The sequence below is a fragment of the Durio zibethinus genome, chromosome 2 (genome assembly GCF_047325235.1).
Source record: "Durio zibethinus cultivar Kanyao isolate XHJ-2024 chromosome 2, ASM4732523v1, whole genome shotgun sequence".
NCBI classification, from domain to species: domain Eukaryota; kingdom Viridiplantae; phylum Streptophyta; class Magnoliopsida; order Malvales; family Malvaceae; genus Durio; species Durio zibethinus.
The window spans coordinates 39,191,789-39,206,726 of NC_143163.1; the positions used below are offsets into that span (position 1 = coordinate 39,191,789).

The 14,938-nt window shown below is 35.9% G+C and overlaps 3 protein-coding genes across 5 annotated transcripts; all 3 read left to right on the forward strand.

The window, feature by feature from the left end:
• The first annotated feature begins 663 nt into the window (after positions 1-663).
• LOC111318362 (putative serine/threonine-protein kinase PBL3) lies at positions 664-5,430 on the forward strand. The gene is made up of 6 exons (XM_022921171.2): positions 664-1,163; positions 2,140-2,486; positions 2,604-2,739; positions 3,769-3,905; positions 4,014-4,137; positions 4,743-5,430. The coding sequence occupies exons 1-6, from the start codon at positions 1,100-1,102 to the stop codon at positions 5,195-5,197; spliced, it is 1,263 nt and encodes a 420-aa protein (XP_022776906.1). The 5' UTR covers positions 664-1,099; the 3' UTR covers positions 5,198-5,430.
• Positions 5,431-6,226: 796 nt separating this feature from the next.
• LOC111318363 (vacuolar protein sorting-associated protein 29) lies at positions 6,227-9,142 on the forward strand. 3 transcript variants are annotated; one of them, XM_022921172.2, is made up of 4 exons: positions 6,227-6,369; positions 6,681-6,829; positions 7,695-7,832; positions 8,653-9,142. In XM_022921172.2, exons 2-4 carry the CDS (start codon positions 6,698-6,700, stop codon positions 8,953-8,955), a joined length of 573 nt encoding a protein of 190 aa, XP_022776907.1. In that variant the 5' UTR covers positions 6,227-6,369; positions 6,681-6,697; the 3' UTR covers positions 8,956-9,142. The 3 variants fall into 3 exon arrangements, with proteins under 3 accessions (XP_022776907.1, XP_022776908.1, XP_089612791.1); XM_022921173.2 differs by having other exon boundaries at positions 6,266-6,365; XM_089756665.1 differs by having other exon boundaries at positions 6,320-6,369; positions 6,591-6,829.
• Positions 9,143-9,464: 322 nt separating this feature from the next.
• LOC111318364 (uncharacterized) lies at positions 9,465-14,053 on the forward strand. The gene is made up of 2 exons (XM_089756669.1): positions 9,465-9,931; positions 13,916-14,053. The coding sequence occupies exon 1, from the start codon at positions 9,599-9,601 to the stop codon at positions 9,926-9,928; it is 330 nt and encodes a 109-aa protein (XP_089612795.1). The 5' UTR covers positions 9,465-9,598; the 3' UTR covers positions 9,929-9,931; positions 13,916-14,053.
• Positions 14,054-14,938: the final 885 nt, after the last annotated feature.

Consider the following 14,938-nt stretch of genomic DNA (forward strand, 5'->3'; position numbering starts at 1 on the left):
ATTTATTGAATTTATTAAAATTAAAAATAAAAAAAATTTATATAAATTGATCCCTTTTTATATTTGAAACTTTGATTATTTTTATAAAATATTTTAAGTTTGACTTCCCGTATTTTGTTGAAGATGAATAATTATATGTTTGACATACACCACATGCTTTGTTTGTCTTCCACTTCCATTTCAAGTATGTTTGACATACACCACGAAGATGAATAAAACATTTTACTTATTTGGTAGAATTTATAAAAAAAAAAAAAAAGGCCGTGAAAATGATAATGAAAATTGATAGTAAGTACAAAATTTTAATAAAACATTATACTTAGTAGAATTAATTTTTTCTAATTTATACTCATATACGAATAATAAAAAAGGTCGAGGGTGATATTATCGTGGGAGGAGATAGCACTAATATTATGAATATTCAAATATAAAAATATCATAAATAATTTCTTAATTTTAATTATAAAATTAAAAAATTTTATCATTATAAAAAATAATTTCACATAATTAAATAAAAATAAAATAAAAGGGAGACACCATTGGAAGTTGACTTGTAGTCCCGAAAAAGCAGGTGGGTAATGAACGGAGGGAGAATTCAGTCATTTCACAAAAGGGAATTTTCTGTCAAAGCTATAAAAAAGAGGCCATTGAAGAAGAGAATTCATGCTTGCCACCAGAACCAAGCCAAAGTCGATTTGCCTTTGTGGGGTGCACACGTCATAGCAAAGGCCAAGTCCCCCACGACCCTTACCACGCCTTTGTCGTTTCTCCTCCCAGAGACGAAAGAAGAAAGGCCCAAACTCCATTTTCTTCTCTGAGCTTTCCTTCTCTCTGTTTCTTCTTCTTCTTCTTCTTCTCTTCTTTTGTTTCTTTTTTCCATCTTCTCCTTAGTTTGAGCTCATTTGACTGACCAAACCAAACCAAAGCTCCACTTAAGAGAAACAAATTCCAATCCAAAGAGACCCGTTTTTCAGTTTCCTTTCTTCTTTTAGGATTTACCATGACTTGTTGAATTGTTAGCTCTGTAAAACAAAAGAAAGAAGAAAAGAGAAGTGTTGGGAGTTTTTTAATCTTCTGCTGAAGTACTAGTTTCTTTCTGATGGGCAACTGCTTATTTTCTTCTACTAGAGTCGATTCCAGCCAAAGCCCCCATGCAACTTCTGGTAACCATTTCTTTCCTTTAATGTTTTCTTTTGATGGGTATTTGTTGTTTTGATGGATTATTGTTTTTCTGAAGATTTTTTTTATGGTTTTTTAACTATAAAGGTTTAAGCTTTTATGTTGAATTTGCCTTTTCTTGTCCTTGTGAAGGTTATCCTTAGTAATTGCATTCATATTATCATCTCTGATATTGTTGTCCCTGGGTTTTAGTTCTGGTTCAAGGTATAGAGAGGACTGCTCAAAGCTAGATTCTTGAGACTATACTTCAATTCTTGAGTTTGAGTGTGAGGGTTTGTGTTGGGAGTAGATCTAGTTCACTTACTAGTTGGTTTTGGATGGTGCTCTTTTTCCAATGAATTTTTAATGAGTTTCAGTGTGCAAACTAAAAGAAAGTGTAAGCACGACTGGCAAATTGTTTGTTATAATGTTTGGAGGTTTGCATGTTACATGATTATGAAGGGTTCTTGTAGGAAAAAGATATACTACAAATTTATGTTTTGAAGGAAATGCAATGGTAGGCACAAGAACAGTAGGTGATCGCTTGGAGTGCTATGACCTATGCTACTCTGTGATTTTTTACCTAATGATTGTTGCAGTGTTTTAAAACAGGGATTTATGTGGCAAACCTCTATTGAAATAAATTTGTTTGGTTAACTAGGTCAATTCTGACTTCACCATAACAATAGTGAGGATTGACAAGTTTTATCTAAGCTCTGAGTTATTTTGTCATCTATCACAAGCGAGATGTAAAAAAGTTTGGTTCTAAAAAATAAGGAAAGGTTTAGAGGGAATTACAATAATATATATTGTCATATTAGATGTTCAATATATGAAAATACTACCTGAGGTGGGTGGTTTTGTGATGCATAATGCTTTCATGGGTTAGATAACTTTAAGTTGAATTTCTCTTTCATTTGAGATAGTATTATGTTTTCAATTTTAATTAATGGACCTAAGGAACTCGTTTTCTCTTTCCAGCGTCAGGAGGCTCAAAAATTTCCAGCAAAACTAGTCGTTCTTCAGCTCATTCAAGCTTGACCATCCCATCTTTCAGTGATACAAGTAGTACTGGATGTCTTCCAACACCAAGGACTGAAGGAGATATTTTGTCATCCCCCAATTTGAAACCTTTTTCATTCGGTGAGTTGAAGAATGCCACTGGAAACTTTCGTCCTCACAGTCTTCTCGGTGAAGGTGGTTTTGGATATGTTTTTAAAGGATGGATTGATGAACACACATTAGCTGCTGCAAAGCCTGGATCTGGAATGGTTGTTGCTGTCAAGAAGCTTAAACCTGAAGGTTTTCAAGGCCACAAAGAGTGGTTGGTAGGTTTCATTTCTATGACATCTTTATCTTTTTATTCCTTCTTCTGCTTCCCTGTCACTCTCTCTCTTTGTTTGCATGTGTGTATGCCCTACTTACTCATAGCCAGTTGATTTCAGACGGAAGTTAATTATCTAGGCCAACTTCATCATCCAAATCTGGTTAAGTTGATTGGATATTGCTCAGAGGGTGAGAACCGACTTTTGGTCTATGAGTTCATGCCTAAGGGAAGCTTAGAGAATCATCTTTTTAGAAGTAAGTATCACATCCTATGAATTTTTTTCAGAGAATCATCTTTTTAAGAGTATTGCATCCATGAACTGATGAGGAAGTTTTTTGGAATCCAGTTCCATTGTACTATATGTTGTTGCTTTGCGGAACTTAGTCCTTACCCTCAAATATTTTTCATGAAAACATAAAAAGGGAATTGGAGACCCTTGCTTTCTTATACTTTAGTTCCAAGGAGACTGAAGTACTGAGCTGTTGTTACATATATTGGTCAGCTCGAGCTGTCAAAATTAAGAATCTCAATTTTTTTTCCTCCTTTTCTGTGGCAATAAGCACAGGGTTAGTATCTTCCCTTGTCTCCAACATTTTTGTGGACATGTCAGATGGTTTTCTTTACACTAATTTTCCAATGTTTACCATTTTAATTATACTAATTTTTTGAGGTTGTGAAATGTGAAGAGATCATCTTTCTAGTCTTTTAGCAAAGCAAAATCTTGGAACTACTTTGCTAGTATGTTAGAATATCATCATTTTATTCTTCTAAAATGGCCATTAGTTCCATGTGTTATCCTAACATGAAAATTTGACGACACAATTGTAGAGGCAAGAATAGTTTGGGTAACCATTGTGTCTTAAAATGTGCATCCTATTAGGCTTCAATAGATCATGAGCACGTAACATCAACCAGGACCTAGACAAGTGGCTTTAGCCTCCTCCTATACCTTAGAAACTAAACAGTATTTTCTTATCTTGATGGGCTTGCCTGGATGGCATAAAGTGAAGTTGATTGGCTTATCTAGTTCTTGTAATAATTATTCAGCATGAGTATTATTTTTAACATAGCTGTGTGGGTTTTTTTTTTTTTGTTAAGGCTTTGACAGGGTGCATTTTCTGAACACATAAACCTACAAACAGTTGATGGCCAGAATTATTGATTAGCCCTGATGGAGGCTTCCCATTCACTGTTGTGTCTTAATCAGCTGAACAATAGGACATCTGGATATTGTGGAACTACTAAGTATTTTATAACCTTTGATGCTATGTCTTGTTTTACAGGAGGGCCACAGCCACTCTCTTGGGCAGTGAGGCTTAAGGTTGCCATAGGTGCTGCTAGAGGGCTCTCTTTCCTTCATGATTTGAAATCCCAAGTCATATATCGTGATTTCAAAGCTTCTAATATTCTACTAGATTCGGTATGCTGAGTAAAGAAAATGGATAATTTTTTTCCTTTCAAAATTAGGTCTGAATTGTATGTAATGCAAATTTTATATGTTCTGATGTTAATAATCCATTGGGTGCAGGAATTCAATGCAAAGCTTTCTGATTTTGGATTGGCCAAGGCAGGTCCTACTGGTGATAGGACTCATGTATCAACTCAAGTCATGGGTACTCACGGCTACGCAGCACCTGAATATGTTGCTACAGGTATTAGATTTAGTTAAATCCCATGTGAATGCTTGCTGTTTTGAAGCCTGTTCATAAATCCTTAGTTATCTTAATTTGCTATAAAAGATATATGTTGCTGAACAAAACTAAATCTTATCATAAATCTGAGAAGTTACCTCCTTTACATTGTTCTTGAAGAATGAAAGCTTCAAAATCACTGAAAAGGAAACTTATCCTGTTGAACTTGAAAATTCAGGTCTCTTTGTCTTTCTTGACTCTTTCGTACTCCTCTGGGTTTCAATATTCCATCTTTATTAGTGCGGAAAGACTGTACCAGATAACAAAAGTCACAGTCTGATAGTGGGTAGCTCTAATTATCTAATGATTTTTCTAGTTGCCATGAAGGAATCTAAAGTGAAGGCAACGTATTTTCTGTTCTGTCTTTTATATGCAGTGCCTTGGTCCAAATACTTAGGCCAAGCCCTATTTTCTGGGTTCTATCCTTAATATGCAAACTGTTTGTCTGAGAAAAGTAGGCACCCAGATAATAATATGCTGTCTGTCAGATGATTCTCCTGTCAATGAAGCTTCCCTATTATATCTTTTCAGAAGTAACATGTAATGAAGCTTCCATTGTTGAACAGGTCGATTGACGGCTAAGAGTGATGTATACAGTTTTGGAGTTGTGCTGCTTGAACTATTGTCTGGACGGCGTGCTGTTGACAAAACAAAAGTTGGTGTGGAGCAGAATCTAGTAGACTGGGCTAAACCATATTTAGGTGACAGAAGAAAATTATTTCGAATTATGGACACTAAGTTGGGGGGCCAGTACCCCCAGAAAGGGGCTTATACAGCTGCGACCCTTGCTTTACAGTGCCTAAGTGGTGAATCAAAACTCAGGCCTAGAATGTCAGACGTTTTGACAGCATTGGAGCAGCTCGAAGCCCCCAAAACTGCATCCAAACACTCTCAATCCGAACAGCACTCAGTTCCACTCCCTGTCTGTAAATCTCCAATGAGACAGCATCGCTCTCCTATGCATCTAACTCCCAGTGCATCTCCATTACCATCTCACAGGCAATCCCCACGAGTACATTGATTTCTTCTGTAAATTTCCTGTGTATGTATATCTTTTTTGTTGCTTATAAAATGTAATTTTTGAGCGTGTTTTTTTTATGCAATTTTGCATTTAACATAGTAACAAATTAGCAGCTCCTTCGTTTTGTAAGGGGTATGAGACTCTCATTGTGGTAGTCAGCTACTTTCATTACTGTATTGTTACCTTCTATTCAGTGATGCATATTAATGTTATGAATTATATCTTTGTGTTTATGAATTACTTTAATATAATCCATCATTTATCCATATGTGTTTGTGAATTATAATCAAGGGATGGCAAAAGTTTCTTGTTCTATAGCTAAGCAATTTGTCCATAAAGAAACATATAAAATCTGTTTCTTCTGGGTAACATGCTAAAAGATGTGTGCCATCTTATGGTACTTGGATGGTACAATGTGAGCTAAAATTGCATGGTAATAGGGTTTGTTATAATTAAATCTGATAATTTCAAATATGATACGATGATATTATACGAAAATAATATAAATAAAAAATATAAAAATAATATAATTTAAAATTTTAATAAAAATTATTAATAAATTTTATAAAATAAAAAAATATTTTATATTAATATAAATTATGACATATAATTTTAATAAAAATATAATAAAAATATATAAATTTTTAATATTTTATACAATATAAATGCACAATTTGCCAAGCCTAGCTGCAATTGCTCTAGATTTGCTAGTTCTTCACCCATGGTGGATTGATCCTTAGGGTCTGAGCCACTCGGCCAAGGCATTGGCGGATGATTGATGCAAATCCCCGCATTTGGGTGACAACTTCAAAACCGCCTTCGCCGATTGAGAACAATGTTACTTGACAGATCATTTTTGTAAAGTTGAAAGCAAAATTATTTGCAGTAACTTTCTAATTCGCATTGTTCCCTTTAAAATATATTTGGGAATTGGGAATTGGGATATAATAATAAATTTCTTTAATATAAGTTTCTAATATTATATTTCGGGATAAGAGCAGCCCACTATCCGAAGTTCCAAACACCCGCATTGGAAATATTGTGCTAAAAAAGAAAAGAAGAAAAAAAAGAAAATTTCACAAATATTTACAGTTTTTTAGTTCGACAGTGTCGACTTGGCGAGAAGGACTGGAACGAATCAGTTTGGTTTTGTTTCCACTTAAGAGGCGTGGGTAATTGGCGATCTTTCCTTTAAAATATCTTTATGATCTCTTCACTTTTCTCATAATTGATAATTCCTTTTGTTAATTTGGAGTTTGTAGTTTATTAATCTATCATTTTTTCTCTTTCTGGGTTTAAAAGCTGATCATTTAAATGTTCAAATTTCATTTTTTTTATATGGGTAGTTTTGTTTTATCAACGAATTGCTGAGAAATGATCTGGGTTTATTCAGGTTTTGAGGATGATTGAGAATTGATACAGAAAAATAAAGACTTCTTTTTTTTTTAGTATAGAATTAAGAAAAGCTGTTAACTTGGTTCAGTGGTTCGTAGTAGAAGGATGGTTTTGGTGTTAGCAATAGGGGACCTTCATATTCCTCACAGGGCACCTGATCTGCCTCCAAAGTTCAAGTCCATGCTTGTACCTGGAAAGATTCAGCACATCATTTGCACTGGCAATCTCTGTATCAAAGTAACTTTATCACTCTTTACTTTTGACTCTTTCTCTTTCTCTCTCTTTTCTTTTTCTGTTTATGATGTTAAGAATTCCTTTTGGTTCTATCTAATTGTAGTATTTATTATTTACAAGAATTTTTTTATTCTTCTTTATGCTATTGGGCTTCATTGCATTATCAATGGTGTTACACAAGACAAAATTTTCTAGAAAGAACATATTTATGCTGTCTTGAGTGTCCTTGTGGTTGTGAGTGACTACAAAATGATGTCTATGTTGAGGGCTGGATAATGTAATGGAGATGCTGATACATTTAAGGTGAACTGCTGTAATTATCCTATGTGTATCTTCAGTTGCTCTTCTGTGCATTTATGCAGATTGTGCTTTATGGGTTTAGCCGTAGTTTTATCATATGCCAGATATTTGATGAAATTCTTATTAAGAGAACCAGACTCTAGTGGCCTTGTATAATTATAGAAGTGAGAAGGCATTGGTGTACAAAGAAAGCAACTTGAATGCTTCCTTGGCTGGAAACTTGTTCTGTTACAAATTTTTAGTATTGAAAGTAGATTATATATCAATGTCATAAACATTTTGTGCAATGCCATCAAGTCTACCAGAAATAATTTCATTAGCTCTGTTTTATATGTTTTCATTTTTATTGGCATGAACTTAACCCTTTGGAATTAGGGTTGACGTTTTTATTCTGCATGCTTTCAGGATGAAACTACCATTTATCTATCAAATCTCAAAATTTCAAACACAACAAGATATTTATCATTGTAGTATTGCTGAATTGTTTCTAACGTTTTCTTGTATTTCCTTCTTGCAAGTGCCTGATCCTGCAAGTAAACTTATTCTTCTATGTGCTTTTTATGATCAGGAAGTTCATGATTACTTCAAGAGTCTTTGTCCTGATTTGCATATTACTCGAGGTGAATATGATGAGGATTACCGTTATCCAGAGAACAAAACACTGACAATCGGTCAGTTCAAGCTTGGGATATGCCATGGACACCAGGTTTTATCTTCTTCCCGTCTGTGTACTTTCATATTTTATTTGATCTGCCCCAACTTTGAATGTAAATGTATTTGCCATCCAATAACATCCCAATTTATTTTTTTGGTTTGCTATACTGAAATATATGATGACTTTAGATACTGATTTTGTGAATGTCTAGTGGCAGTAAAGAATATATTTGGGTAATTGAGTCCCAAAGTTTTTTACATTTACAAACATTTCTTATAAAGTGGACCATAATATTATATCCAGTTGAGCATTTTGTATAATCATTATATGGTTTTATTGGTTTCCATCTTTTTAGTGATAATAAGATGAAAATGAGAAGAGCTTTTCAATGTTCCTTTGTTGATGTCTTTTCATGTTGGATGCAAGAATAATGTTTGGGATTGAGGGGCACTAACTGTGTCATTGACTTGTCTCTCCTTTGTTCTATAATGTCTAGTACACATGCTTAACCAACTACTTCTAAGTCCTCTGTCAGCAGAGAGAAAATGTTGCATCCAGGTGCTTCATGGGCAATCTGAGATGTGGGAACTTTTCCTAGCTAGTTTAAGATACCCTTCTTCAGTGTTAGGTAGCAGATTTCCACCCATTGCTTTCAATTTCCCTGTGAATGGATGAGCTCATTGTCAAAAAGAGAAAAAGGAAAAAGATTTAAGCTAGGTTGTTTTCTCAGTTGACCTGAATTTGTTTAATGAGAAGCTTGTAGTGGCCATTCCAACTTATTGCAAGTAGATGTTTGTATGATTATAGCACCAGTTAGCAAACATTAATATATATATTTTTCCCCCTTTGTTTTCCTTTTAACTTTCAACAGGTCATTCCATGGGGGGATTTGGATTCACTAGCAATGCTGCAAAGGCAATTGGATGTTGATATCCTCGTAACTGGTCACACCCATCAGTTCAAAGCGTACAAGCATGAGGGTGGTGTCGTCATAAATCCTGGCTCTGCCACTGGTGCATATAGTAGTTTCACATACGATGTAAACCCAAGCTTTGTGCTCATGGACATCGATGGCTTGCGTGTTGTGGTATATGTGTATGAACTTATTGATGGTGAAGTTAAGGTCGACAAAATTGATTTTAAGAAGACACCCACCACTCGCTCAGCACATTAACCGATTAATTCCTTTGCTGATGGCTTTTGCTGTTGGATGTTGTTGCCCTGTTCCATTTGAACCAATGATGAATTTAATTAGTTAATCTGGTTGAGAAGCTTAATTTCTTTGTATCTCATCAGTGACACTTTCTTAAAGAATTTGGTCTGAGGTGAACTGAAGAGTATGGTTTTCTATTTTGTTCCTATTTTTGTTCTGTCCTTTTAAATTTAGTTAGATATATATTTGAAGCATTGTAGTAACTTAAAATGCTTGGGATTTCCTACTCATATTAGATACAGAATTTCACCATGCCGCCATTGCCCCGTTATAAATACTACTGTGAGTTAAACTTAAAATTTTACCTACTCTGATTGTCTTAAGAGAGCTTTCTCCTCAAGTTTCTTCCATGGCGTCCGTTTCCTGCCAGTGTGATCGCCTACACCATGTAGTTTTCCAACCTCACACTATACCAGAAACCAAGTATTTCACTAGCCGTTTCGTCCAAATTGAATTAACTATCAGCCTTGGTCTCCTAGTCATCCGCCACGATTGCTTAACGGGCCACTTCACCAACTCCAACGGCCACTTCTCCCAAGAAACTCTTCGTTTCAGTCTCCATCTTCTGAAAAACCAGGAGCTAGCTTACTAATTTATTGGTCCCATGTTAACAAGACTCCGAATCAGCCCAACCTCTGTTACCGTTGAGGCTATCATTGATAAGATTATCCGACATGGACTTAGAATTGGAAACTTGAGGTCCAACATGGGACGTAAAATCTTGCCTTTACGTGCTGAGTTATGGGGCTTAGTTGTGGAACACGTAAACAACGAGGGGGTTTTGATCACAGGAGCATTCGAGGAATCAGCATCACAGAGTAACTATGGCATGGTTCCAGCGGAAGAATCATCGGTTAAGAAGATGCTGAAGCGAGTTAGAGTGGAAGATGGAGATCAATGTGAAAAGGGTAGAGAAAGTATCAAAGACGGGTGAAAGGTTTGTTCTTTGCATGGAAAGAATTTTTTTTTCTTTTTGTTTTTATTTGTTTACTTTTTTTTTTTTTTTTTAATTTCAGTTTAGTTCTGTTGTGATTTTTTTTATATACTTCTTTTATTTATCTGTTGCATTACCAAAATTTGGATGATTTTTGTGGTCTGTTTTTTTAATATAAATTAAATGGAAGATTGAATCTTATAAACAAGAAACCTAATTAGAACAGTTCATTGGGTTGGTAAGGGAACTCGCTCCCCTGGGAAGATATCCATTTTCAATGTAGGCAATGTTGGAGCAGTAAATGATAATTATGCAAGATAAAACTTAAAAAGTACCTTAAGAAAAAGAGAGATTGAAGGCATTAGAGTATCTGCAAGCCTATGAAAAAAGAAAATCAAGAAACATAACATTAGGCAAGAAAGAATGCGCAAAACAATGATGCAAAAAGAAACCAAGAATGATGTTTCAGTTTATAATGTTGTCAGTGGATGGAAAGGCACCCAACTATGTTCCATGAACATGTGTGGAACAGATGGTTCTATCAACCAGCATTGAATTACATAAAAGGATGAAGTAGTTTACATGGTACTGGGTAAGCCTGCCTATACACGAAATGAGCTGCCAACCATATTTCCTGCTAGCCAGTGTCAACTGTCACCCAGAGTTCCCCCAAACACTTCAGTAGGGCGAAACTTTCCTCAGGGTCTTAAAATAGCCCTAGTGAAGTGGTCAAGGGAACTCCAGGGAACAGCTGACATCCCTTTCTCATGTTACAGTTTCTTATTAATGCACAGAAGGTCTACTGTATATATATAGGCAAGGTTCACCAAGCTTAGATATTGAAACAGTTTGAAATGGTGATCTATGGTTGGGAAAATGGTTATGTGAGGGAAAGTAAAGGGTATAAAACAATAGTAGCTAGTGGCTAGAAATCTTTCTGGATTTCTCCTAGTCTTTCACCTATAAGGCCTATCCTTTTCAACTTTTTCATTTCACTTTTCAGAAGGGAAAAACCTTTTTCAAGTATAGCAGACCATACCTCATGCTTGGCAACATAAGTTGGATTATTTCCTTTGCCTTGAGGATTAAGTCATTAAGAAGAAGCTATCCAACAGATAAGCCAGATATACTTGATAAGCTTGAAATATTGGTTATCGATAGATTTGAGATATTATGGTTTGTTTATTTTAGTGAAATCTCTTGTAGCATCTGCACTACATCAAAATCCTGTTTCGGTTGGGTTTATACACTAGATTCTGGTTAGGAATAAGCTGAAAAGGAACGACTGGAGAAGGATATTTAAGTGAAAAAGCAGGAAGAGTGTACAACAACAGGCAACTGACACCACTTTTTTTCTTTACTTCCCATTTATCCCATAGTCTCGTCTAGGTTCACTTGCCAGAGACTTTTCTCTTTGTGAATGAAAGAAATGCAGCACATCCACCGAATACAACGTATGGTTATTTGCCAAATCAACCAGACCAAGTTGAAGCATCTCTCATCCAATGTTGCCTAGAGTTAGGCTTAAGCACTTTAAAGATGAACTTTGAAATAAATGGATAATTATCAATGTTTGGGAGAAGTCCTAATGACATTTTTTGTTAATGTCATGAAAGGAAAGACAGCTGACACTAAGTGAGAAAACCATAAGTTTCTATCTTAAACATTATCAATCAGATTAGTCTAACAAAAAACCCCACATCTAATGTTAAAAAGAATAATCTGGAACAATCTTCTTTTTTATATTGGATCTTGCCCTGGTGCAATCAACTGATTAACAAGAAAGTTCTAGCTTTAAGAGCTGGTGTGTAACAAAGAAGCTCATTCTTCCAGTTACTGATGTTCTTGTTGATATTAAAGGGCTATAAAATCTCGGCTCATTTTCTTTGGAGCAAGTAAGAAACAAACCTAATGATGCATCCATTTCTTTTTGTGTTTTAGCTTGTGGTTTCTATCAAAATGAAGCACTGAATGCCTTTAAAAGAAATTGACGCAGTGAGCCTCTAACCTATAACTTATGAAGATGAGACACAATTGTTATGAATAAAAAACTGTGCCTTTAATGCTATACATTGGCAAATTCCAATTTTACTTTGTTCTAATCTTCTTCCTTCTAGTTGCTTGCTAAACGGGACATAATATAGCTGCAAACCTGCAATGTGGAAATGTAACATATATCCTATGAAGTATGCACATTTCATTTTACTAACTGTTTAGTTCATACAATATGCTTCAGTTCCCTTCTTGTAGACAAAATGTCAGAGCCTGTTCAGTTAATACAGAAACTTTAAATCTCATTTTCAGAGGAAATACCATACAGCAACTAGCTATATATTTAATTTATATAAACTTTAAAATGACACCGAAACTTGTTTTATGTTTTTTACTTCTTTTTCTTGCTGATATTTGATAGTAAGGTTGGGAATATGGGATTTAGACTTATGACCTCCATTTTGGACCTTAAGGAATACTAATCTCCAACGGTGTAATATATGATACAAATTTCTAAAATCAGGCACTTCGGCTTAGTAGTTAAGGCGGTGTTTGAGCAAAGATCTTAAGTTTCAAGCTGTTGTGCTTCCTCTTGTGATCCCCAAAAGGAAATTTGCTACAAGCTGAAGCCCTTCTGCTCTATTGGAACAATTATTCCTCCTTATCAAAAACACTGGTATGCGTAATTGAGATAGCTTATGGCTGCAAACAGGACCACTAAAACATTCTTAAACTACCATCAATAACACTGCTCTTTATTTTATAGTGTATTGAATTATGTCAGGATTATCTGCAAAAAACTTCAGTTGGAAGTAACCATTATTTTTGAATTAGTACCTTCAAACAGATATCTGCATTTTTTTAGCTCCCTTGTCCTGGTTGCTTCGTGTGGAAATATCTGCCGATTCACCTCAATTATTCTGTGAGACTTTCAATTAGTTTCACTATTGCTGGTTTTTTGGTTTGATTCAAGTGGGAGAAATATGCCAGGATAATTCCTCAAGGAAAAATGAATCTAGACGTAATAACAGGCCGGATGAATCCTTAGGGAGGATCTGAGGTCAAAAGTTGAATAAATTCTGGCCATACTTTTAGTCTCTATCCAGCATTTTCATCCCCATAGAATCGGAGCAGCTGTTAATTGAAATCTAGTTTTCCCAACGAAGCTTTTCTGATTCTCTTCTATAAAACATACATAAAGACAACTGTTAATAAAGATAGCTTGGACAATTAATGACACATGATTAAGGGGAATATCAGGAATCCTTTTGCTGATATAACACTTTTTGAACTATGAAAAGGATAGAAGAGAAGGAAAGATAGAAGTGTAGAAAAGGTGTGGGGAGAGCTTAGGTCCACTCACTTCAAGATCATTCTCTATATCATCATCTCTACTCCCCAGTCCCCACTATTCTGACTAGATTCAATCTCAGTAACTTCCCATTTTGTGGATTTTGTTTCATATCTAACGCACCTCAACCGGCCAAAGGGCCACAATTACCGAACTACATGCACGTATAGAGCCTTCACTATAAATAGGTAGGTTGGCTCTCTATTTCCTAATCATCTAACCACAAAGAAGAAATATAGAGTCAGCTGTCCTCTGGAGTTCCCCTGATCACTTCATTGGGGGCTGATCTTCTTGGACCCTTAATAATAGGAAGGTCCCTGACCTACTGAAGTGTTTGGGGGAACTCTGGCTGGCGCCTGACAATGATTTGGAAAGACAATGTTGGCAGGTCATTCTTGAGAAACTTACTTACACCTTAGCTTTGATAGACAGAAGAGAGGTATCCAACATAACACTACGGAAAGGTACGGAGAACTTATGACCACAATTCTTGCTAGATTCTATTTCAGTAACTTGTTATGTATAATTTATTCTCATCTCTAATGGTCCCTTACAGCCAAAGTGCCACATTCGAAACTGAATTCAGAACATATCAAGCATTCATAATAAATAATTATGGAGTTCTCTTATTGACCCTTGATCAGGTTGAGTCTACCCTTCTGGTTATTTTTGGAGGAACTGTGGCTGGCACCTGACACAGATTAAAAAGATAAGCCGGGTAATCTTATTACTCTTTAGCTTTGATCAATAACTCCTTTTACATTTCAAAACATCAGGAATAAGATTGCTCTAAGCCTTTGAATGCCTGTTGCAAAGTCTGTTGCTCTAAGCCTTAGGAGGTGAATTTCAGCAAGATTGAGGTTCGATTCCCAGCACTTCAGAACCATACAAGAGGCCTCTGTGCTCCTCAATATAATTTCTAACAAAACATTTCGTGATGTTGCGGTATGCAACAAAGTGGGTTTGCCTGGGCTTTAGGCTGTGATAATGGTGATATAGCCTGGTTTAATGTAAGTACGATATTCTTTTTGCCTTTCTGATGCAAAACATTGAAGTTGCAGTAACTTCCAAAGGGAAAATAAAGAAACTGTTCACATGAAGACCAGTATACCACACACTTTTCTGACTAAAATTTGACTTTAACAGCTAGCAGTACCGGGTGGCAAGGGAGGGAGGACGACAATGGGTTGCATCAACAGATGGGAGAATTTACACCAACACCGCTAACAGCGACTGCCAAAGCTTCATGCTCACACCATCTAAGCAATCAACGGCTGCAGGAGCAAGGAGCTTTGGATGCAAAAACAGGAGAAATTGTAATCCACAGCGAATCCCAGTAATGACACTGCCCAGGTGCCTGCTACAGTGGCTAATGGCGTCCTTACCGCAGGGTCCATAGCCCCTAATGGACCCATTTATGCGGCCGATACCAACACAGGAAATGTACTATTAACAAACAACTGCTACAGTATTTGTGGTATATCTGCCAGCTCTGGGCGCGCATTTTCCTAGGAAATGGATATACAATTTTGCCCGGAAAGGTTTCACCCCACTTGGACTCCAGGAACTTCATATTATGCATTTTGCATTGGCTAAGGGTTTGACCTTGGCAAAGCCACAGAACCATCAACAAATATTTCAACCTGTGCCCGTACTATGAAATATAT

Excerpts from the sequence above, each read along its gene's own strand:
- LOC111318362 (XM_022921171.2), top strand. The coding sequence starts at position 1,100 with ATGGGCAACTGCTTATTTTCTTCTACTAGAGTCGATTCCAGCCAAAGC. Across the intron at positions 3,906-4,013 it reads CTAATATTCTACTAGATTCG|GAATTCAATGCAAAGCTTTC; the intron begins GTATGCTGAGTA and ends CATTGGGTGCAG. Across the intron at positions 4,138-4,742 it reads ACCTGAATATGTTGCTACAG|GTCGATTGACGGCTAAGAGT; the intron begins GTATTAGATTTA and ends ATTGTTGAACAG.
- LOC111318363 (XM_022921172.2), top strand. The coding sequence starts at position 6,698 with ATGGTTTTGGTGTTAGCAATAGGGGACCTTCATATTCCTCACAGGGCA. Across the intron at positions 6,830-7,694 it reads CTGGCAATCTCTGTATCAAA|GAAGTTCATGATTACTTCAA; the intron begins GTAACTTTATCA and ends TTTTATGATCAG. Across the intron at positions 7,833-8,652 it reads GGATATGCCATGGACACCAG|GTCATTCCATGGGGGGATTT; the intron begins GTTTTATCTTCT and ends AACTTTCAACAG.
- LOC111318364 (XM_089756669.1), top strand. The coding sequence starts at position 9,599 with ATGTTAACAAGACTCCGAATCAGCCCAACCTCTGTTACCGTTGAGGCT.